A 23,923-nucleotide genomic window follows, 5' to 3' on the forward strand; every position below is an offset into this window, starting at 1 on the left:
CGCGCACCTCTCCCTCTCCGTCACTGCAGCTGGGAGGCGTTCAAAGAAGCGGCCTTTGCGTTGGAATCCGCCGCCTTCCTCCAGCCCCTTCGACATTGTGACGGAACTAGTTCGGTGCGTGAACAATGATTCCGGAGTTCCCCAACGCGGAGCTGATTTGACACGCATGGACAAGCTGCCGCGGGAACGACGTATTTTTGTGCTTCTCATGGTTCGGAGTGGCACGGAACAACGAGCGACCCTCGAGCGGCAACGATAGTTCCCGGAACGGCACCCGCCAACGCCGTCGTCGGGCATCAGAGCGCGGTTGCCTTTGTGTACGTAAACTGTTCTGCAGAGCAGCGGCGCGTTGGTGATGAGTAAACGAACAGTCGCCGCGTCGTAGGACCGGCGGATCGAGTGTATAAAAACTGTGGTTGTGCGAATGCTGAGGACACTTCTCTCATGCAGTCCTGTTGGACTAATACTCTTTTTCTCAAGCAGTCATGTTAGACTGATTTAATTTCTGTAAATAAACCCTTTTCCTCGTTCTCGATGAGAAGCAGTTCTTCACTTCATCAACGATCTCAGCGTAAATAAGTTGGACGACGGCATGGGCCAGCTACCTCCGAATTCATGCCGTACTCCAATCTTGGCAAAGGACCACGGACGATGGGATTGAGCCCCCAATCCTGACAGGCTTCATGCTTTGACAGATTAGCATGTGGCCTAGCACCATCTAGCAACTACAGCCACACAAGTAAAATGTACTGTATGGCTTGGCACAGAACAACCACCATATGATGTCGCACGACCCAGGCAGGAGCAGCCTGTGACAGTATGCACAATAATATATACAATGCGTTTCAATGACGACTGTATATAAATGCACAATAATATATACAATGTGTTTCAATGACGACTGTATATAACCGTCTCGAGTTACTAACAGGATGAGATTGCAGTGAAACGATAATTATTTTTGCTGGCCTTAATGCAATGCATTGGAAGATGGCAGAAATTGTGTGACAACTGTCAATACACTATGTAAGTGATGGAAGTATGCAAATAACTTTTAATTAACAATTAACCCTGTAATGCCCCCACAGTTCCACATGAAGAAAAACTGGAATTGTTGGCATTTATTTCTGGCCATCGAGAGTAGACCATTTGTAGAAAAACAATCAAGAAATGTTTTCCAAGATACAACTTAATTACTGTACTAATCAATTAGCAAATGGTTTGTTACACTATTCGCAGCTGAAACTTCACTCCAGCACATTAATTAAAAAGGCAACTATGAGCCTTGGATTAGGTTTCCCACACTACCATCAGCATTTTCAGGCCTCAAACTCAGCGCAGCATATATGATATGTACTACATTAGGCATTACAGGGTAAAGCACTACATAACGTAATTGCAGAACTGAATCCAGCCGGTGCTCGAGACATACAAAATTGAAGTATATCTGTCTCTATAATCAGTGACAAAATAAGTTGGCATTCGAGGCAGCTCTGCGACACTATGCTCAAGGAAAGTTTTGTCATAAAATCATTACTAGAACAAAAATCCACATAGCGGCAAGCCTGAGGATGGTCATCACAGCGGCGCCACCACTGACGAACTGAGATTTGAAGCAATTTTTGGAGCAGCAAAATGTTAATCTTGGGGCAGTTTGGAGCACCCAAATACAGATTTCTGAGTGATTTGGAGAAAATAATTGCCAACTTCTGGACACATCCTAGGCAATTTAAAGCACTTAAAATTGACAAGCGTTATTCCAGAAAGTATATGCTTGCCGTAAAACAATGCTGCCCTGCCTCTAAATAAAAAGAAAAAAAAAAGGGCTTAGACTTGAGTATCTGCTTACTTAGAATAAAGACAGCAAACCTGTTGACAAAGTGTGCTGAAATTAGTTTAATTAAAATTGAGTGAAGCTGCAGAGACATTGCCTTTTTACACCTTCTGAATTTTTGGACAGCTGCCAGGCAGGCCATGTTTTCAGCAAGGCTAGAGCTAGCATCAGTGAAAAACACCTGGCCAGACTCAACGCCATCAATTTTGTCTGAGCCAAGCCAGCCTTGACAAGCCCCTCATGATGCTCACGCATTGCTTCAGACGACACCAGGCACTTTTCAATGGTCTGCTTTTAGTCATAAAGGTGAAGCCTCTGCTCGGCAACTGGCTGATTTACAACTTGCACCGACCGATTATTTTGACACCAGCTATTCAGACAAGCTTGATTACTCGAACTACTTTGAGGCACCATCACTGGCCTGTAAATGAAATGTACACGTATGACAGAAATTCAGGATGCCTTAAGGCACGACGTTCAGTAATTGGGACTCCGCCTGCGCGACTGCGTGCTACTATGACAGCCGAGTTGTCTGGTAACAGCAATATTTTGGCTTTGATGTATCACTGCAATCGCTGCTGCATGGTTGTCGGCCATCTTGCTGACATCTTCTCGAAACCAAAACTACCGGCACCAACTGCACCCAAACTGTAGGTTAAGCAAACTGCAGCGAACCATTTGTTTAGGCAGTGCCAACTCCACCCTTGATGCTTGCGCCGACATGGACAATGACTGTTGCTAAAGAAACCCGTTGTCGTTCAGCTATGACAGCGCAGTCAAAATCTGTGCCACAATTTTGTAGCGGTGCGTTCTGCCAGATTCCATAATTCTAGTGCACTTCGTTACAAAAATGTGTTTATCAGGATGGCACAGGAAATCTCACTTGCTGCAATTTGGCACATTTGAAGCATAATTCATCACTTGAGTAAAAACAGCACTATCCTCAGGATTCCTGCTTCGAGCTCCGACAGGTTTCAATTTTTCAATTCCAATATGTGCCTGAAAATAATTATTAATTAACTTAGTTAAATAACTGCATTATAGCCTGTTCACATTCCACCTTTGACGCCGGCCACTGTCGTACATCTTAGCCCTAATCCCTCCATTCTGTTTTAAATCCCTTCTGCTTGGCACTTCCGAGGCAGTTGCCACTGAAACAGCCGGTACACATACATTTTGACAAAAATGCCCCAAGTTGCTTGCACTCACTGTCCAAAAAGCAAAGCCAGTTATCTGCAAGTTTGGCTGCACGTCCTTTGCTGTTCACGCTCACACTTAGGCAACAAGTCAACATTTAAAAAAGAAGTGTTCACAAGAGGAGGAGCATCGGCGAACAGTGAAACTGCTACAGAGACTCATTCACAGTCCACAAACACCACTTCCACTGAAAACATATCATACAGGTACACACAGGTGTTTTCACAACAAGAAAGCTGCGAGAAAAAAAAAAGGAAAATCACACACAGCTTTGGCACTTGACACGGCTTGACAACATCACACACACAATAATGCGTTCCGCACTTCGGCTACAAAAATGCACAGGGTTCTGGTAGCTTCCATAGTAAAGAGCACCAGGGATCTCTGCCGGCTTCTACAGAGCCCTGCCAGGATATGTGCGCTTCTTATCCCGTCTTCTTGTGCCGGGACTCTTTCTTCGCGAAGCCATCACTTGCTCTTGCCTTGTCAACATCTTTGGTCACCAGCACGTCGCTGACCTTGAGGTAGGAGCAGATGTGCTCCAAGACTCGGCTGTTGAGTTGGTCGAGCTGCAGCCGGCGCCGAGCCGAGCCAGTCAGGTCGGGTGGCAACTCGTGGCACACTAGTTCCTCGCACACGATGCCAGCAAGCTGCCAGAACTGCACGTCCATGATAAGCACATTAACACCAACGTCAGCTAGGGCTGTCGCTACAGCAAATGTCTTGGAGAGGGCAGAAAAAAGAATAAAAACATTTCCTCTAACTGAGAACTCGGTGAATGATCGTTTCTACATGATACCGTGAGAGCCTGTCAGATAACGTGTTTAAGTGCTTCCTTAGTTGCACTAGCAGCTTCCGTGGCTATTTACCTTGCTGGCACTTCTTTCGAAAACCAGCCCAAGCACAAACCCTAGGTGGTTGCACTGAATATTTTGCAGCAGCTCTGGTACATTTCGCAGCTGCTTTACGGTTTTGGCGCAACAGGTTGGTGAACTGTTGGTGAACTGTTGGTGACTGTTGGAACTGTTGGTGAACTGTGAATCGCACTAAGAACTTCTGTCAAAGTGCCCGTACCTTGGCATGAACGCGCCTGGCAGCGCTCTTGATACGCTTCTCCGCATCGATTCGAGTCAGAGACCCCATGCGCTGGACTGCTCCCAGAAGCTGCGGGTGCCACGGTGCAACCAGTTCATAGCCCAGCGCACCACGCGTCAACTCTGAGCCGAGGGCAAATCCAGCCGCACACTGCACCAGACCTGCATTGCGCTGTACCTGCAACAGGTGATCACAGTTTGCATGCACAAGTTCACTTACAGCAGATGTACTGTATATAGCACCAATGGATGAGCACAGGGTTTCCTAAAGTACATTGACCAGAGGCCGGAGGCCATAAAAAAAACTGATCACAACATGAAAATAAAAAGAAAAGACTAACCATCACAAAGTTTCCTCATCATCATCATCCTGGTTACGCCCACTGCAGGGCAAAGGCCTGTCCCATGCTTGTCCAACTACCCCGGTCATGTAGTAATTATGGCCATGTCGCCCCTGCAAACTTCTTAATCTCATCCGCCCACCTAACTTTCTACCGCACCCTGCTACGCTTCCATTCCCTTAGAATCCAGTCCGTAACCCTTAATGACCATCGGTTATCTTCCCTCCTCATTACATGTCCTGCCATTCCCATTTCTTTTTCTTTATTTCAACTAAGATGTCATTAACTCACGTTTGTTCCCTCACCCAAACTGCTCTTTTCTTATCTCTTAACGTTACAACCATCATTCTTCTTTCCATAGCTCGTTGCGTTGTCCTCAATTTAAGTAGAACCCTTTTTGTAAGACTCCAGGTTTCTGTGCCGTAGGTGAGTACTGGTAAGACACAGCTATTATACACTTTTCTCTTGAGGGATAATGGCAACCTGCTGTTCATGATCTGAGAATGCCTGCCAAACGCACCCCAGCCCATTCTTAATCTTCTGATTATTTCCTTCTCACAAAGTTTACAGTAATATTCCTAGAAGAAAGTTGTGGTGCCACGATCTACGCGAGTTTCTTCAAATGCACTGCAAAACCATACGAATACAGCTGACTTCCATTAATACATTCCTGGCGGGACCGGAATAAAAAAAATGATCGAATTTTCCGGCAGGTTGAATTAAACAAGATACAGAAAAGATGAAAAAACACACCACTGATTCATTTGGCAGTATTTGCCCAATTCTAACCTGCGACCCAAATTTAAACACATGCCTCCTTTCTATATGTCTAAAGTAGAAATCTAACATAGTGATAACAAAAGTAGAGATTAAACATGTACCCGCTGTTATGGCATGTAAAATAGGCAAGTGTCTACTACACATTGCACTATGGCGGCCAGTTTCCTAAAGTCAGCTTCACCAAAATGGAGCCATGTTATACGGTAAAGCACAAAAGTGCTGGAAAGGCGATTCTGGTTTCGTATCCACTGCACCTCGAAATCAATTTTCGGTACAATTTTACAACTATACGGGCACTCCAGGCGAGTTTCTGTTGTTGCTGTCAGCGTGAGGTTCCGTATAAATTCCAAGTGCAATAAGATAGTGGCCGCTTCCCGTATGCTGTAGGTGCGAGGGAAAGCACGCGAGGCTGAGCTTGATGTGATGGCATCATCGCATGTTCTGCACAAGAGAGGAAGGTGGGTAAAGGGCATGTAGACTTTCTGCATGCGCAAAGGTGGGAGCGAAATGTGCACATGCCAGGAGGGGGGGGAGGGGGGCCGTAGCACATGTCTCAGCTTGTACTCCGGCTGAAACTTGTCCTATCTTGGAGAAAATCTGCGTTGGGTTCGAAGGCTGATGAGATAGCTGATGGCGTCGTGCACGCTGTATTCTTGCGCGCCTAGTTCGTGTTGAAGTGAGAGGCAGCACAAAGGGAAATCTGCTCGCCACTGCTGCCACTCTTCATGATGCTAGCATTCCAACAGTGAGTCTCCAAGATCATTAAGTGAGATGTGTTCATGTTTGCCTGTGCGTGCATGACACTGTACTTGTTAACTTAGTTAGTAAGCGAATGTTTGCAGCAGTCGATGCTTTCCTTCGTATAGCTGTCTAAAAATTTGTGATCGCAATGAATACTTTACCTTTCGGGTGACACTGCAATATTTTCTTTTAAAAAAATCGGTCTGCATTAAAATCGGGTAAACACTGTATGGCAGATTGTGCATTATGGTCACTGAAAAGCTTCCTGGGGCAGGACGAAAATAGGAGTTTTCGAAGGGAGATGACGCATGTTCAACACAATCACTGACCCCTAAGCTCCAATGAGACAGATACTGCCACTAAAGAGCTCCAACCAGCCGCAATGTCTCCACAATTCTTGCAAACAGTCAGCTTCATGCAAGGCCATAGTCGCTATCACCCCTCACTAGCTGCAGTGGTCCGCTGCATGTTTCACATCCCAAAACTCAGATGAGCGAGTTGAGGGACTCCAGGTTCACTATCCTGTAAGGAGTGGTATGTTCATCTGACACTGGCGTCGTCGCTGCACTGTTTGCCTCTGCAAAAGGCCCAACCTTCCATGCCGTTGCCGGTACCGACGAAGTACCGACGGTACCTCGCTTCGACGCAAACTCAGCGATGAGAACACAGTGCGGTGTGCCTAGATGCGTAGATTTTTGTCTCCCTTGCAGATCACTTTCAAGATAGGGGATGCGCAGCCGCGCCGTAGCAGCCGCCGGTGCAGAACGCCTCTACTGTTAGCGCGAGTACAAGCTTTGGGAACTCCGAACACTCAGGACGTGGCCCGATTTCCATCCGTCTCCGTACACGTGATCACTTTCCCTTTAATTCCGGCATCGTAATGAACTCGGCATGTCTTTGCAGTCGGCACTTTCATGCTGACAGAGCAAATGCAGAAAATGAAGACAGACGGAGTGCACTAACCTAAGCTATGCCTAAGCCAAAGGAAGCATTGCCTAAGCACACATACTATAGCAAATGGAGAAAGCTATGGCAGCTAGGCTCAAAACACGTACGAGATGGCAATTGTTGAAATGCTGATGGCGATATGGTAACGCAGATTTAGGGTCATACTCGATTCTAACGTGCACGCAATTCTTCGACCCGTTAAATCGAAAAAAAAAGTGCGCGTTAGATTCGAGTAAACACGGTATTGTGCCATCTCGACACACGATGTGGTTTCCCATTTTCTGTCATTGGAGAATGCTTCATGACGAAAAATTGAGCAAGCTGATATTGTTCAGTACCTTTTCTGCTCTTCAAGGTTCATAGGGAAAGTGAAGAGACATGCATGTACTATACCAATGATTCTGACTTCGGAACAGTGAACACTAATGCCACAATTCTACCTGGTAGCCCTCTCGCCCAAAACTGTGCCAACAGCAACGATCACCAACCAGACTCCTAACTCGTTGCCACGATGACTTGTTCTTCCCGCATTCGACGACTTTGAACCACGTCAGCGTGTAGCTCTCCTCCAGCGACTCGGCCAGTGTGTCCACCAGCAGTCCAGCAATCGCACTGGTGGACCAGAACTCCAGGCTGTGCACATTTTGGCTTTCAGCCAGCCAATCACACAATGTCTCCACATCTGCACTTGTGAATATGCCTGCACAAGCAGATGCATGGTTTAGAACGATGACACGCTGAACTCACAATTAAACACATATAAGAAAGCGTGATTTCAGAAACATTTTTATGCTGAATGAATATTAAAAAAAAAAGTGTTCCAGCAAGCTTGACGTGCTGGCTTTTCTACACAACAAGCAATCACTTTTATGTTTTCAAACAGGAGAAGCACTGAAAGCACAACTTTCATGCAACGGATTTAGGGTCTATTCCCTCTCCAGGCAAAAATCAATGGTGTTACAATTATTATAATGCAAATTTTTCCATGGGTTGACCCCTATGTCAAGCCTAAACAATTAGGGGAAATTAAAGTTTTTGCTTTCTGGTACAAAGTAGCTTTTTTTTTTCTTTTTCAAATGCAGTTTGAAGAATCATAGCAGGATGTTTGGTTCTGCCCTTTTGTGCATAATAGGGGTGGACCCAGGGCAGGCTCAGGGGTTAGCCTCATCAAAGGATACATAGTAAAAGGGGGAGGGAGGGGCCTGCCGCATGCTCTGAATATGCAAGCAGTGTTAAACTGAAACTGTTCTTACACACACTTGTTTGCTTGCAAGGTACTGAACGTTACCTTAGTCTTTTGGTAAGAGTCAATAAAAGAAGTTATAGAAGATAAAGGTAAAAGAAGAGAACAAAGAAGACAGTCTGGTAGAGTAGAGGAAGAAGAAAAGAGTATCCATGAGACGATGTTGCAAGAACAGTGGAAAAACAAGAAAATCCACCTCCATTCTGCCCTGTGAAAGTGGATGTACAGCAAAGCTGCTGTAGACGTTAGACAAGTAACACCACCCCACTGACATTAAGTGAAGCTACACAGGCACCACCACCACAAGCGACATATGTTATGCATGCACGCACGTGTATAGAAGTGCGGCATACATTTTCATTCTTCTAGACCATCCACCAAGCGCAGGTGCCTGATTGAACTAAAGTGACGTTTAAAATTAAATTGGATCAAAAAATGCATGAAGTATAATTTACACACAAGCTGCAGACATGATAGCTTCAGATTGTTATTCAAACATACAAGAAAACATAAATCTGTTATGCAGAAACAAAGTCAAAGCCCTTTTCCAGCTGCCATTTGAGGTCTGTCTGAGTGGCCATGGCAGCTAGTTGGCGGTACCGTTAGCACAGCATACATCCTCATTCTTGCAGGCCCTTCACCTAGTGCAAGTGCATTATTTAACTAATTAGAATTTCTCAAGATAAAATACATCAGAAATCTGTAAGGTACAACTTGAAGACAACCTACAGACATGATAGCACCAGTATATAATTTGTAATTTGAATAAATGAGAAAACATAATTCTGTTACATGGAAATTAAACACAAACCCCTTTTACAGTTGCCTTTTTTTTGGGTGAGCACACCACAAAAGATCCTAATGAACTAGAGGCTAACAGTTTCAATGTAAAAAGGCTGCCCAAGGTGAATACAACAAATAAACGGAAGACATGTTCAGGAATATGTACAGTTAAACCTGGATGCAACGAACCTCTACATAAGGAATTCCTGGATTTACTCAATTTTTTTCATTCCCCAACACCACCCCCATAAAAGCCCATGTATATGTGACCTCCATGTAATGAAGGTATTGTGATAACTGACCTTGTTGTAACGAATTTTCAATGCTAATCGTTTATTATTGTGAGCAGTAGCTCTACTGTACATTTCTGTAAATAATGCATAACTTTTGTGATTGATAAATAAGGCAAGCCGCTGATCACGAGAGGAACACATGCGATTTTGGCAAGCCAGAGCAATCAATCGAGTGTGCCGCAATGATGATGATGAAAGTCACCAGCTCCCTTAGCGCGACTTTGTGACAATCGAATCAGCCTCTACATTTTTCGTTTATGGATTGGGACACCGGGTGTCACTACCATGCTGGCCTGTTTTAGTTTTTTTTTTTAGGCTTATGCATGTTGGCGTGGCACAGTGGCATTTGTGCGAACGTGAGAGCTGAATCGATGGTAGTGTTAACTTCAGCAGTGTATCGCAAATTTCTCACAGTGTTTGCTTCAAAAATGAGTTTGGCAAGAAGTGCAAAGTTTTGTCTTTTGATTGTGAATGCAATTGTGAATGCAGTTGCCAAGGGCACGAAGGATGTCGCTGCCCGGTTCAACATCTCAGCCAGTACCCTGTCAACTATCCTAAATGCAAAAGAAAGCATTCGCAGCGCAGTGGAGTCGGATATAAGTTCGCAGAAAAGAAGATGAAGTTATTGACTTAAGCCGACGTGGACAAAGCCGTTTACATGGCTTTTGGACACACGGGCACCAAACATGCCCTTAAGTGGCACAATCTTGCAGCAGAAAGTGAAGAATTTTGCATGCATACTGGGCCACGACTTCAGAAATAGCAACGGCTGGTTGCAAGGATTTAAGAGGCGAAACAGAACCATCAGGATAATCATTAGCGGCAACTCTGCCTCTGCCGACAGCGATGCTTCTGCATCGTGGGTTGCCAAGAAGCTGCCTGGCATTTTTAGCCGCTACAAGGTGGCTGATATCTACAACACTGATGAGACGGCTCTGTTTTATCAGATGTTGCTAAATCGCACGCTGGCACTTAAAGGAAAAGACTGCCGCAGTGGCAAGCAAAGCAAACTCTGCACGAGTTTTGCTTTGCGCCAACAACAGCGATGGTGGTGACAAATGAATCCCGTTATCAGGAAAAGTGCCCAGCCCAGATGCTTCAAAGGAAACAAATAAGTGAATGCCAGTTAAATAAGTTGTCAATTCTAAAGTGTGGATGTTGTGGGCGATTTTTTCCAACTCGCTGAAAGAGTTCAGGCAAAACATCAAGTGACGAGGCTGCCAAATGTGCTTGCTGCTCAACAATTGCTCCGCGTACCACGTTGACGACCTTCAGCTGACAGACATCGAGTTCATATATTTTCCTCCCAATTGCACATCCCTGATACAGCCACTGGATAAAGGAATCATCAACATCTGCAAATGCTGCTACCACTGTCAGGTTATAGACAAGATCCTTCTCGACATCTGTTTTGAACGGTAGACGAAGACAAACATATTTAGAACATCATGATACATTCCCACCACGTACATTTTCTCAGCGCTAACGTTCGCAATCGAGAACACAAAAAATGACCCAATAGAGTTGGACTTATTTTTTACCAGTTCATATGTTCCCAGAACTCACGACCTTCTGGCACCAACGTTCAGTAAGTCGCCAAACTGCGATCGTATTATACATTTTCCAGCCGCTAGATCCCATGTAAACAAGAAAATGCGTGAGGCATGCACAATTGACAACAGTATATAGCTGCCTGCTATGGCAGTTTCACCGCAATACTCGCCCGTCCATCTCGCGTGAAAGCGCCAGCGCCCACCCAGTTTCTCATTTCGGTATCAGCAAATCTCCAGGGCCATTGCATGTGGCATTCACAGCTACCACCGCCAATCCTACTGCGACACGCATCTTCGCTTATCTGTTTCACAGTGCATGGTGCCGTTGGAAGCATAGCACACGCTTTCAATAGGCAATAACCGAAACATGACATTCCCTGCTGCAGACTGCGATCGTGTGTTTTCCAGCTGCTAGATCCCATGTGAACAAGGCACGAGGCGAGTGCGATCGAGAACAGTCTATAGCCGTACATCTCACGTGAAAATTACGGCGCGCAGTTTCTTATTTCGGTACCAGCAAATCTCCGGCTGGGTCATCACATGCCGCATTCACAGCTGTCGCTGTCAAACATATTGCAACAAGCGTCTTCACTTATCTGTTTTACAGTGCGTGGTACGCAGTCCGTTGTGCCATTGGTAGCATACTGCACGGTTTTAGTAGGGGATAATCCAAACGTGCTGCTGTTCCCTGCTGCAGGCAGCACAATAAGGGCATCGCATTTCACTTTGTTGGCATCTGGTGTCGCCCACCAGCTCGATTTCATTTCGATATCTCATTGGCCTCTTAAAACACCACGCAATAGAAACACAACGAAATGAATCCCTGGCTGCCAGAGCACCACCATCTCAATGCACATCGGCGTCTCATGTCGTAGCAATCCGCACGACGTTTTGCATTACATAGATTTGAACAATAGTTGAGTCTGTCAATTTTTTTTAGTTCGTTCGGATGGTAAGTCTTTCTGGTTATTACATGTTCTTTCTCACGGTTTTTTCCAAAACGTATGGACAAAGTTCTACTGTATATGAAGCGATCGAGATACTTGCTACGTGGTGGCAGGAAATTGGAACCTAGATGCTTTCAAGTTGCTTCACCAAGGCTCAAATAAAGGTAGTTCAAGCTGAAATCTGTGACGACGAAAAGGAGTCTGAAACCCCACCTGATGTCACCGAAGCATGGGATGCGCTGCGTGTGAATGGTGTTGTGCCCGATGACATCGAACTTGGCATATTTTTGTATGCTGATAATGGTGCCGTATGCACTGACATAATGTCAGATGTGGCGCTTGTTGAAATCATGCAAGATAGCGGTGACGAGGAAGGTACATAAGAGGCAGATCTGCTGTTTGCCGTACCTGCCACAAGAGAGGTGATGGAGACGGTGTATGTCTTGCATCATTCTGTTGGAGCGCAGGATGATGAAGCCGCATTGCATAATTTAGCTTCATTGGAGCGCCGCTTGACGTGATCAATCATGCAGAAGAAACAATCTAAAATCATGCAGTTTTTTTTCTCCTGAATAAAGTTTGAGAGGTGAGCTCACATGAAGCAATATTCATATCATTTTGTTTTTGCATGATACTGACCAGTTTTCATGTAAAATTACATGTAACGAAAACCTGTATTTATCAAATATTACATTACATCCAGGTTTAACTGTACTAAGAAATTGGTGCAATGACAGAAGAGAGAAGGAAGGAGCCCAGCAACACTTAAGACACTTACCGTATTTACTTACCGTATTTACACGATTGTAAGTCGACCCCTTTTTTTAAATTTGAAAGTCTGAAGTTGGGGGGTCGACTTACAATCGAAACCAAAACATGGTCCCGCCAAAAAAAGCGATACCAACAAGAGCTACAACGTAGTTACAATTTTATGTTTTCTCTATGGCCCTACCCCTATCTTTTTGCTATCCCGCGTGTTTGTTCGCTTTTCGGAACGGTTTTTCAACATTTTTGAGAGTCTTACAGTGCATGCAACACTCATGGGGGGGGAGGGAGTGTCGATAGTTGATGGAAGCGCCGCTGTTCCCATTTGCGGCGACACCCTCAGAACGGTGGCGCTTGCGGGGGGTATCGGTAGTTCATGGAAGAGCAGACGCCGCTCGCGGGTTTTTCTTTCTCTGTTTAAAGGCATTGGAATTGGTTTGACCAACTTTTTGAGGCGTTCCACTTGACTGCCGGCTACGTGCTGCTTCTATGCTTCCCCAGTCGTCATGAGTGCTGCAGGCCCACTAATCGTTCGGCACTCGTTAACAGCAGCGTTCAAGGGAGCTGCCATCCTTTACGCCGAAGAAACAAATCACTGCGCAGCGGGCCGCAATTTCGATGTTTCTAAATGGGTGGTGCGAGAGTGGCGACTGCAGCGAAGCGATATTTTCACCCTGTGACGGCAAGTGACAAATTTCCCACGTGCCGAAGTCTGGATGTTTTCCGGAGCTGTAGGCTAAGCTTGCGACGTGCGTCGCTGAAATGCGTGATCGGTCCCTGCCATTGAAGTGCGACGTGGTCATGAAACAAGCCCGGACCTTCGCCTTAATTTTAAGGTTCTGCTCCGCTGTGAGTATGAGTGGCTGGCGGCAGAAGACTGCGAAATCACGCCAACCGGACCTGTTAAAAGAGCCTCCGTTATGGCTGCGTGTGGTTGGGTGCATTTGGCGTGGGCGGCTGTTCTGCAAGATGTCCTGGTGCGGTCGTTTGCTAAATTTGAAATTTTGCTGGACCACGACGCGCTGTGCGACCGCAGCAACGATGACGATGGCAGCACTAGTGAAGACGAGTAGTCGAGTGACCATGTCAGCTACTAATAAATTTTCGTTATCGAATGCGCCCTCGGGTATGCTCTTATTTTTTTTTTTTCCGGTCAAGCGATATGGGGGGGTCGACTTACATTCGAGTCGACTTACAATCGTGTAAACACGGTAATTCTAACGTGCCCTCGCTTGTAACGCACCTTTTTTCCGTGACCTAAAAAGAAAGGGTCCTTCACAGTACCCCACACCTTATGCTTTCATACGGAAATGCAACTTTCTCTCATTTGGAAAGACAAAGATTTGCTCCCAATGCACTAAAGTTGCGATAAATTAAAAAGTTTGCAGTTTTGACTGAAACGCGAAACATAGATTGCGAGAGCAAATTAGTAGACAGCTCTTCGAAAAGTAAGGGTAGTAGTTTTATCGGTCGTATAAACTTTGAAACATTCACTTGCTAACTAAAGTAACAAGCATGGTGTCACGCACGCACAAGCAAACACAATCATGTCTCCCTCAATGACCGCGGAAACTATCTATCAAAATGTGGAGTGCAGACGCAGGAGTTAGTGAATTGACCTTTGTGTAGCCGCTCGCTTCAACACGAACGAACGACTAGAACACAGCGCGGTGCACCTCGATGCATAGACTCTTGTCTCCATTGCAGATCGCTTTTGAGATAGGCTGCACAACACACAGTAGCCGCTGAAGTAGAACGTCTGTCGTGTTTGCGCCAGTCACGCACACTAGTTTCAGGAACACCTAATGCCCGTGATACAGACTGATTTCCATCCATTTCCGCATACGTTGAACTCAGCGTGTCTTTGCAGGAGGCACTTCGGTGCCAATAGAGCAAACGCTGAAAACGGGAAGACCTACTACAGCACACGGAGGAAGCTACGGCAGCTAGGCTCGAAGCGCGTATGAGGCGGCCATTTTAGAATGCCGATGGCGATATGGTAACGCACATTTAAGGTCATGCTGAATTCTAACACGCATCCAATTTTCGGACCTGTTTTATTGGGAACAAAGTGCATTAGATTCAAGTAAATATGGTAGGCACAGCAGAACTCTAGCTCAGGCCACGGTGGTGCTACAGTTGATGCAGTCCTTGGTACGACTGTGGCTAAAATTCGTGGGCCTGTTCAGGGACACAGCTGTCATCAGGAGTGCTCACGACTTCCCTTCATCGGGCAGTGAAGACATTGCCGCAGAACATGGGTTCCTTCCGATGCCATCTCATGCAATCACAAGCTTTTATGCAGTCCGGAGTTTTGTCAGAGCACATGCCAACATCATCAGAATGGCCCACATGACAGAATGCAAAAGCTGCATCAAATCACTGCTTTCCGGCAAGTGCAAGTAAGCCAAATTACACTTTTGCAGTTAGAACTTACTCTATGTATCACTAAAACACGTTTTATGGTTATTAGTAAATTTCACGTCTAGAAGCTTGACACACTTCAAATTATTGCACGTTTTGTCTATTTAGGGCTGAAGGGTCTAGTATACACTATTTTAAAGAATGCTCAGTAATTTCCTTGGCTTGCCTGCAACATTTGCTCCTAAAGCCCTTAGTAGCCATAGCTTTGAGAAGCAAAGTGCTTTCCACTAAGCCGCCAAAAACCGACCCAACCACTACGTGGCTCCCCTAGGGATGTGGCCCAGCACCTTTGAGCTTCAGTTTTCGGATGCTGTTGTTCTGAGCAAGGCCGGCAGCAACCATGTGTGACCAGTGAGACAACTTGGGGAGCTTCAGGTCCAGCTCTTGCAGGCATTTGGTTGAGGCCAGGTAGGAGCCCAGCTCTTGCGCCGCCTCGGGTTCCACGCACAGCGTCGTGTTGTGCAGGTGGAGAGAGGTGACGTGCTGGCTCGAGTCGTTGGCCAGGGCCCAGCATGCGTCGTGCAGGGATTTGTTGTCCACGCAGTTGAGCCGAAGCTGTCTGACAGCTGGAGGTGCCTTTCCTGCACCAATCACCATTGGCGCTAGGTACTGGGCCGACGAAGTGCAGCTGCGCAAATGAGATTTCATGGTATACTGCCAGAAGTTCAAGCAGTGATTGCGACAGCTAGGGCAATATGGGAATGTGCATTGTGCACGAAAAAAAATATTTTGCACTTGAGACTGCTCTGTTCTCGCTCAAATTTTGCAGCGAGATGGATTTTACAGTTGCAATAATTACAGATGCTATACGGCATTGTTACTCTGTTCACGTCAAGAAAAATAAACTGTATTCGCCTTCATCTACGCCCCTCGGATGCACCGTTGCATTATTATTATAAGCCAATTTCGAAGGCCACGCTTTGCCGTGCTGCAAACGCTAACACTGACCAGACTTGTAAAGTTACAGAAAAAAAAGTTACTGATTACAATTACTTAGTTCAGAAGTGTAATTTACTGCAATTACTAGTTACTGCCCCACAAAAGTAACTGAGCAATTTCTAAAAAGTAGGAGTGCGCGAACACTCGAATATCACCTAATCGAATACGTAGTAAACGTCGTCTTTTACTGTTTCATTTACATAAGAACAGGCTCCTCGCCTGCTTTTTGCATTGTTGCACGAGTTTTACATGACGTTGCAGGAGGCTGTGTTGTCACAGCTGCTACAGCAAGCGAACAATGTTATGTAACTGTACAGTTAATTACCATTAAAAGCAAGGGTTAACACTTGTGTAGCAAGGATGCAAAGTCCACAATACATACAAGTTTTATTGGTTTCTGTGCAGAAAAAAGAACCAAAAAATTATCCATCAGAGAGAAGATACAACTTAACGTGCACCAAGTATTCAAAAATAAATTGACGACGCTGTTTATTCAAACCACGGAGCTAAATATGCTATTGCAGAAAATTCATTACGATTGACTGCACCTTTGGCATGTCAAATTTATTAAGAATGTGAGGTAAGATAACCTTTCAAGATGTATTGGGAAATTTACGCGTCACAGGAAAACTGACAGGAAAAGAACACAACTAAACAGTAGTGCGTTCAGTGCTATGTTGAAGCTTCAGGTACCTTGATGTATTATCATTTGCCTTTGCTGGGGTTGCAATTATGTAAACTCCTTCATACGCACAATTTTTGTATGCTACTAAATTATTTTAAAATTGTGATGACCCGAAAAGGCAATTTTGTCTCGTGGGGATTGAACATCTCATACTATTGGCAACTCACAAAGGTGTGTAGCAAGTACTAGACCTACAGCATATGAAGTAAACGTGAAAATGCACTTCATTTGATATTCAACGTGCATAGAAATGGCAGAATAGAATCTGCAGTACAAGCTTTCATTCTCCCTTTGTGTGTCGATACAACCATGAAGGAATAATTTTTGTATTTTGCTTCGCATGCTAGTTGGTTGCAGTGAAAAGGGGGGGGGGGGGGGGTAGAGTTGGCAGTGCGACTGCGATTTCCAATGCATGCAATGGAAAGTGCATTCCCGGAGCGTAAAAAATTGCACCATGTAAAACAAACTTTTGTGTGGAGGAGACGGCTGAAGCTGAAAATTTGAAACTGGAGAAATGCACTTTCAGACGAGACCAAGATAGTGGTACTTGGTTCTGCCATTGTGCAGATAAAGTGGCTTTAAAAATGTCATTTTTTTGCAATTTCCACAAAGCTCTTCATCACCATGGCTGATGCAACAAATTTTTTGAGCACTTCTACTTGGTTTTTTAAGACATTTCGGAATCGGACAGAAAAAGAATTAGAGAAACTGAAAATGTTATTTTCGAGAAATGCTCTTCTTTCTGGCCATTTTTCACAATGCAAAAGCCGCGTCCCCCCCTTTAGGGAAACTAAAGGCAAACATTTAGTCAAGCTGAAGTGACTGATTAATGCTCAAGGACGCTTAACGCACCAATATTATTGGGAACAAAGTTTTAGTAATAGAGAAATAGTGGTAAATGCAGGACGCAATTTGCAACTCACCAGGGACATTCAAGAACTAGCCCTATGACGAAGGCACTCCTTATTTTATTTGCTAGTACTCAACTTGTCGTAATAAAAAGATAATTCAGGGTGTCTACCAAGTTGACATTTTCAAATTCCCCGAGTTTTCCAGGTTTTCCCATGAGTGCCTTTGAAAAATTCCCTGAGTGACACAGAACTTTGTTTCATGTCAAGACAGGCTAACACCATGTCGCCCAATGCTGTCACTCCTTAGTAAGCATGTTAAAAAATCATTTTAAAAATTGATTTATTCCAGTCTGAATAGTAAGGAGTAGTGTTTATCTTATTCAAAATAGAAAACTGAAGGGAAGGGTTAGTAAAATACACAGTAAATAATATATCTCTGAAAAAAAAAGGGTAACAACCATTGCAAATCAAGTCAAACATCCTCAAATACGAATAAAAAGGAGATGCATTTAGAAGCAAACATTTTCGAAAATGAGCTATTTCTATCATATGATAGCAAGCTCATTGGTATTACACCCAAACCTTCTCACAAGTGAGACTCTCTCAGCAGCTGGAAAGTCAACCTCAACTGCCCTGACGTACTCTCAGCAAGCACACAATGTCTCAGTGTTGCATTTCACTGCTTTAAAGAGTTTGGTTTAAATGAGGGTCACCTGCATTTTGGCATCAGCCAACACTGCTTTTTGAGCTCAAGCTCCTTCAAAGAAAGGCGGCACAGTTCCTTTCCCAATCATTCCTCAATGCAACAGTCCTTTCTGTTCTTGTCCTCCTTCCACCATGCGTTCGTCCCACGGACCATTTGAAACTTCCTCTTGGTCAGTTTTACAGTCAACATCTGATTTTTCAGACTCTCTAGGGGCCCCGAAAACGTCCGAAAAACCATGTAGAAATGCTCTAAAAATGTTAGATCAGCCACAGTGGCAAAACATTTTCACGAAGTACAGGAAAGAACAGCGTTTTTCAAGCCACATATCTCCTGAACGGCACAAAGGAGCGCCACCATCTTGGTTTCACCGGAAAGTGCATTTCTCAATTTTCAAGTCTGCTGCTTCAGTGATATCCTCCATACAGAAACAAGTGCACAAAAGGCAAATGATTGAAGGTCGTTCTGGAGTCTTCGATTGTCTGCAACCGCCATAACTCCACTGCGGTTCGCCCTTGGTCCAGCGCTCACTCCATAGGCGCATCGTCTGCTCTCTGCACCTCGACCACTGTTATCTCAACAAGTGTCGAAATGGGCACAATGCAGACTTTGCCAAAGCGTGGCCGACCCCTCCGTTACTGGATGTCTCAAGCATACGGCTAATCATTCCGAGCATCGGCGACGCAGACTTCACGAACAAGTACTTCATGTATGGTATCATCGGACTTCGCTTCCAAGTTTACTTCCAAACACATCGTGCGAACAATCCTAGGACCCGTGGCTAAGCATTTCGTACATCGGCCTCTCGGACTCCGCCATCAAGCTCATCGGGCAACGATGTCAGGCATTTATCTCATTCATGTGTTACTTCTTTACTTATATTTATTGCTTGCGATATTTTGCCCTAGAGTGCAGGTTGGACGTTCATTTCTTTTTCTTGATTACTTTAATACATTCACACCTAAAGTGTGAGTCTGATGTGAAGGTGCTAAGAATTAAAAGTGAAAAATTATCGGGGGGTTGAAGAATGTCATTTAGCCATGCTCACAATATTTTAAAAAGACGAAATTAAATTATGGGGTTTAACATGTCAGAACCATGATCTCATGATGAGGCACGCCGTAGCGGGGGACTCCGGAATAATTTAGACCACCTGAGTTTGTTTAATGTGCACCTAAATCTACTTTACATGGGCACTTTCGTATTTCACCTCCATCGAAACGCGGCAATATGGTAACTGATCCAAACATTGTAATTGTACTCTATTTTAACGCCAGATGTTTTTCAAGCTTTTCGCCGCTTAAACTTGACCTACGCGTTACACTCCAATAATGGCAAAATTCACAATTTGAAAACAACTATCCTAAATTGCTCAGTTTACAGCGTTGCGTTCGCAACCTGTACCTTTGCGTCTTGATCTAATCCTTCCACAAGCGGACTGAAAAGACGAACTTGTTTTTATTGCGAAAGCAATTATACGGACACTCCAGGCACATTTAAGACTTCACCGTCACCACGAGGTTCCACATAAAACTCAAGGGCGATAAGACCGCCACAGCGCCACATGCTGTACGTGCGAGGGAAAGCGTGCACAAGTGAGCCGGCAATCACTGCTCAATCTTGCGCATGCAACAGAGAAAAGTAGAGAAGTGCACCGTCTCCTGTCGCGAGCAAGGTTCAGGTGCATTCTACACCGGGCGGACCGGGCAGGTGGGCGCTTGCAGCTGCTTGGATCACCTGGAGTACAGTCCACGCGCAGCGTCCGTGCGCAGGTCTGAGGATTGCAGACTACAGTCCTGGTGCATCTTGATAACTTGAAATCTAAGCTACAACATTGAAAGTCATTTTCTCAAAACTGTTTTTCTTGCCTCCTGCTCAGCTTGTTCCGCTGATTTTTTCACGACTGCTAGGTCCATTTCAATCTTTTTTTTTTTTACTATGTTCTTTGCGGTGCAGTTCAGGGCATGACATTCTTGCTTTTCCCATGAAACTTTTTCTGAATTAATGATTCAACTAGTTGTTCAGAGTTTAGATGCCTTGTACAGTTAACTCCACTGCAGTTGTCTAAACACCCCCCCACTCCCCCCCCCCCCCCAAATTTAAGTTGACCCACAACCAAATTTCAAGTTGGCCCAACCCCAAATTTCAAGTTGACCCAACCCTAAATATCAAGCAAGCCCTTCCCCGAATATTAAGCTGGCCCTCCCTCAAACTTCAAGTTGGCCCACCCCTAAATTTAAGGTGACCTACCTCTACTATAGACTTTCCTATGCATTTTCTATGGAGCCCTATGTATGCCTATAGGTATGCATGAATGTCATCAAATGGGTATTCTTTCTGATCATTTCTCTCTTTATATTGGTTTCAATTGTTGCTTATAGCTTATAAAGGGGCAAATCATCTGCATTTACACATTATAATAATTTAATGCATTAACTTTGCAAATTACGCATTTTTATGCAGATGCAAGGCGTCGCACTTTAATACTTGATGGATAGATTTTGCTGGGGTATTGGCCAAAGAATGCTTAGGTTGCCTCTTATTCTTTGCACTGGGGCCTTAAAACGTAAAGTAATCTTATTTAGATACATTTGTCTTTTTTTTTTTTGACATTCGATAGTTTGCACTCATTAACGTTCCCTGTGGAGTTCAAATTATTGGCTGTCGACTGTAGTGCAGTACCACTTACGGCGCGGATATCGACGACTCCGGCGAGTTCTGTTATAAGCAGTCTACACTGTAAATGGCACTAGCTGTCCGAAAGAGCTCGGAAAGTGGCGAAATACAAATCTGCAATCATCGATAGCCCGCTATCGATGAAATAAAATGCGGACAGGAAAGCCTAAAAAAGGAGACCATTCATGTCGCTGAAAATTGGAGGCAGTGGACACGTGGTACCACAAACTACTCAAAAGGACATCAGTCAGCCCAGTGTAGTGGTTGAAGGTCATGCAGTGACCGCGTTAGCAAGAGCTGCCAGGCTGGCCCATCCAATCGTGCACTTCTCATGGAAACGCAGGAGAACCCGCTCTCCCCTTTCGTCCCGTTGAGCAGTGAAAGGACTCGGCTTTTGGAAGCAATCGCAGTACTTTTGAACGCATCAGTGCTGCCGGGTACCACAACACTACCACAACAGTGCCACATCATGTTTTGGTGAGGTGAACAGTCTTTTCTTTTATGCTTGGAGATGCACTGCATCTGGCATAAGTTTTGAACATTAATTATTTGTTGCATTCTCAGGGAATAGAGGCTAAACAGTGCAATCAGGTATCCCACAAAGAAATAAAAATGGGAGAGAAGCTTTTCGTCAGTGCTCCTTTAACAAGGCAATGTTAACAAGGACAAGCAGGCTGGTTCATTCCTTGTTTCGTAGTGCATAGCAGATTCAGTAACACTTCTTGTTCTTTTTTGGTTGTTAGTTTTTTTGTGCTGAAACCATCGTGCAATCGAAGCCAAGCCGCTTACTGCAGGTAAGAGATCGAGGTCAGCAGCAACTTGTGCTCACCTCCTGACCTTCACCTTGTGGGACATGCCTGTCTCTTCAAGAGCCTGGCAGTACGGCTCTAGGTTGGTGACGCGCAGCGAGGCAATGTGCAGCTCCTTGAGTGACGCACAGTCGCGAGCTGCTTCTAGCAGCAGGCGGACCTCGCGCAGCGTCAGGTTGCAGTCGACGTCCAAGCAACGCAGCGACCTGGTGCGTTTGAGAGCGTCGACCAGGGCATCCACATGCCACGACATGCGCACCTTTTCTCCCTGGATGAACAAAGTTATCCTTATGTAGCACTGAACACTTCGGGTCTGACAGCTATGTCAGATGCTGCTGCCATGTGGCCAGGAATTGAGATCATCATCATCAGCCTATGTTGCGTCCACAGCAGGACGAAGCCCACTCCCAGCTATGACCAACTACCCCTGCCCTTCACCAGCCGACAGACTTTGAGCATGCCATATTGCTTGCCGTATGTTCTACATCTTCCTTCTATCGTCATCGTCACCCATCATGCACCTCTTTCTTCCCTCTTTCTTTCCCTCTTCCCCTTCCCCCAATGCCGAGTAGCTGGCTAGAGGAATATACCTCAGGCCAACCTCTCAGCATTTCGTATCATTAAACTTCTCTCTCTCCACCTTCACCCGCAAATTACCTAGTTTCATAAGACCTAATTCACCGCAGTCCTTACCTGCACTACACTCCCCTTGGCACCCAATGTATTACTATACACAAAACTAGAAGTTATATGCCCTATGCATTATGTGATTATGTGACCTTCCCTACTCAACCGGAATATCAGCTACCCATGTTTGCTGCCTAAACCTTAAAGGGACCCTGAAACGGTTTTGACGATTTTCTACAAACGTACGGAGTCGTTAGAGTAGGTCCTTCTGATCATTAATTGACACATCTAAGCGCTCCGTGTAAAGCATGTAATTTATTATAAGGTTTTAAAAATGCACATCGCTGCCGATTGCCGCACGCTGCTCGGCGGAATTTTAAGCCGCCCCTACCCATATGACGGCAATCACCCATATGACGTCAGTGGGGCGAGCTATCCGATTGGCTGACCAGGGCGCGTGATCGATAATTTTTCCAGCTTTATGGTAAACAAATGATCTTTGTAATAGTTGGAATGTTAGTTCATTTGTTTTTATAAAAAGAAAGTAACATAAAGAGAATGCACAAGAACAATTTTTCAGTACACTTAAGTACTTCCGGCGCACAGCAAGTGTCGTCTGCTTGTGTTGCACGTACTCCATTTTGACGAGAGCTCCGCGGTCAGAGTCGGTCTCAGTCTTTTCGCGAGCACTATGATTCGACTTTGTTGCCTTGTGGACTGCGAACCTAGCGACTGGCAATATGTCAAGCTGCGACATCGTGTCTCTCTGCAAGGCAGCATACGAGCGAACTGGCTGCTGCGCATCGGACTGCCGCTATCCGATCAGCGCCAGGATTTGTGCGTTTGTGGCCGTCACTTTACAGCGGAAGATTACTAACGCAATTGCGTCTCGCGAGTCCAGTATTAGGGCAAACACAAGCGCAAGGGGACAGGGTCTGGCCGCTTGACTGTGCGGGATGAGCCATGAGATGAGCACAAAGGCAAATGTGAATGGTCTGTGCGGTGCAGCCACCTGGTGGCACAGAGCTCAACCATACACAGTAGCAGCAACGAAGTGCATTCTTCTTTGCTGCTGGTGTGTATTTTTTGCAGGAGTGTAATCATCAACATGTTGTTCTTATATATGTTTAAAATGTTTTACACTTGGTTAGAGCAATATTAGCACTTTGTTTGACTGGTTAAGCGCTGTGCCAACAAGTGTCTGGACCGTGCAGACCGATCAGGCTGCTCACGTACGTCTACGCTGAAGTTCCTTCATCAGCTTGAGTTTATGCCTCCAGTCATTTGCCGAAATGACCAGCTTGCCTGTGGTTACCGGAATACCGGACACCTTCGGCGCTACGACAGAATGCTCGCAACGCACGCTGCTTCAATAGCTCTCGGTCGACGGCCAAGCGGCTAGCGGAGAGGTCTCGCGCGGGAGGAGGCGTGCTCCAAAACAACCGGAAGTGGACGATGTGACGTCGCATCGTGACGCAGGACCAGTGAAGGCGGAGCTTAGTGCCGCTCGCTCGGCGAGCGAGTTGAGAAGGAAAGGCATGGCTAGGGAGAAGGGCAACTTCTAATCGCTTGTAATTCCATTAATACGTAACGCTTCACTTAAATTGTGGTGCGAATGTTCTACTTAAGCTGTACCCTATGCGCCTCCAAAATTTGTCCGAACCGTTTCAGGGGCCCTTTAAAGGAGTAC

At 45.3% G+C, this 23,923-nt stretch overlaps 1 protein-coding gene across 1 annotated transcript in view; it reads right to left on the minus strand.

Moving 5' to 3' along the window:
* Positions 1–1,106: 1,106 nt before the first annotated feature.
* Positions 1,107–23,923, minus strand: part of LOC139057584 (uncharacterized) — a 62,196-nt gene continuing 39,379 nt past the window's right edge. The window contains exons 5-9 of the mRNA XM_070536071.1: positions 21,627–21,874; positions 15,231–15,571; positions 7,424–7,635; positions 4,106–4,303; positions 1,107–3,690 (exon numbers count right to left, since the gene is read on the minus strand). Of these exons, the coding sequence (XP_070392172.1) occupies positions 3,457–3,690; positions 4,106–4,303; positions 7,424–7,635; positions 15,231–15,571; positions 21,627–21,874 (1,233 nt within the window). The 3' untranslated portion in view covers positions 1,107–3,456. The remainder of the gene's footprint in view (positions 3,691–4,105; positions 4,304–7,423; positions 7,636–15,230; positions 15,572–21,626; positions 21,875–23,923) is intronic.

This window comes from Dermacentor albipictus, chromosome 3, assembly GCF_038994185.2.
Source record: "Dermacentor albipictus isolate Rhodes 1998 colony chromosome 3, USDA_Dalb.pri_finalv2, whole genome shotgun sequence".
Taxonomy (NCBI): domain Eukaryota; kingdom Metazoa; phylum Arthropoda; class Arachnida; order Ixodida; family Ixodidae; genus Dermacentor; species Dermacentor albipictus.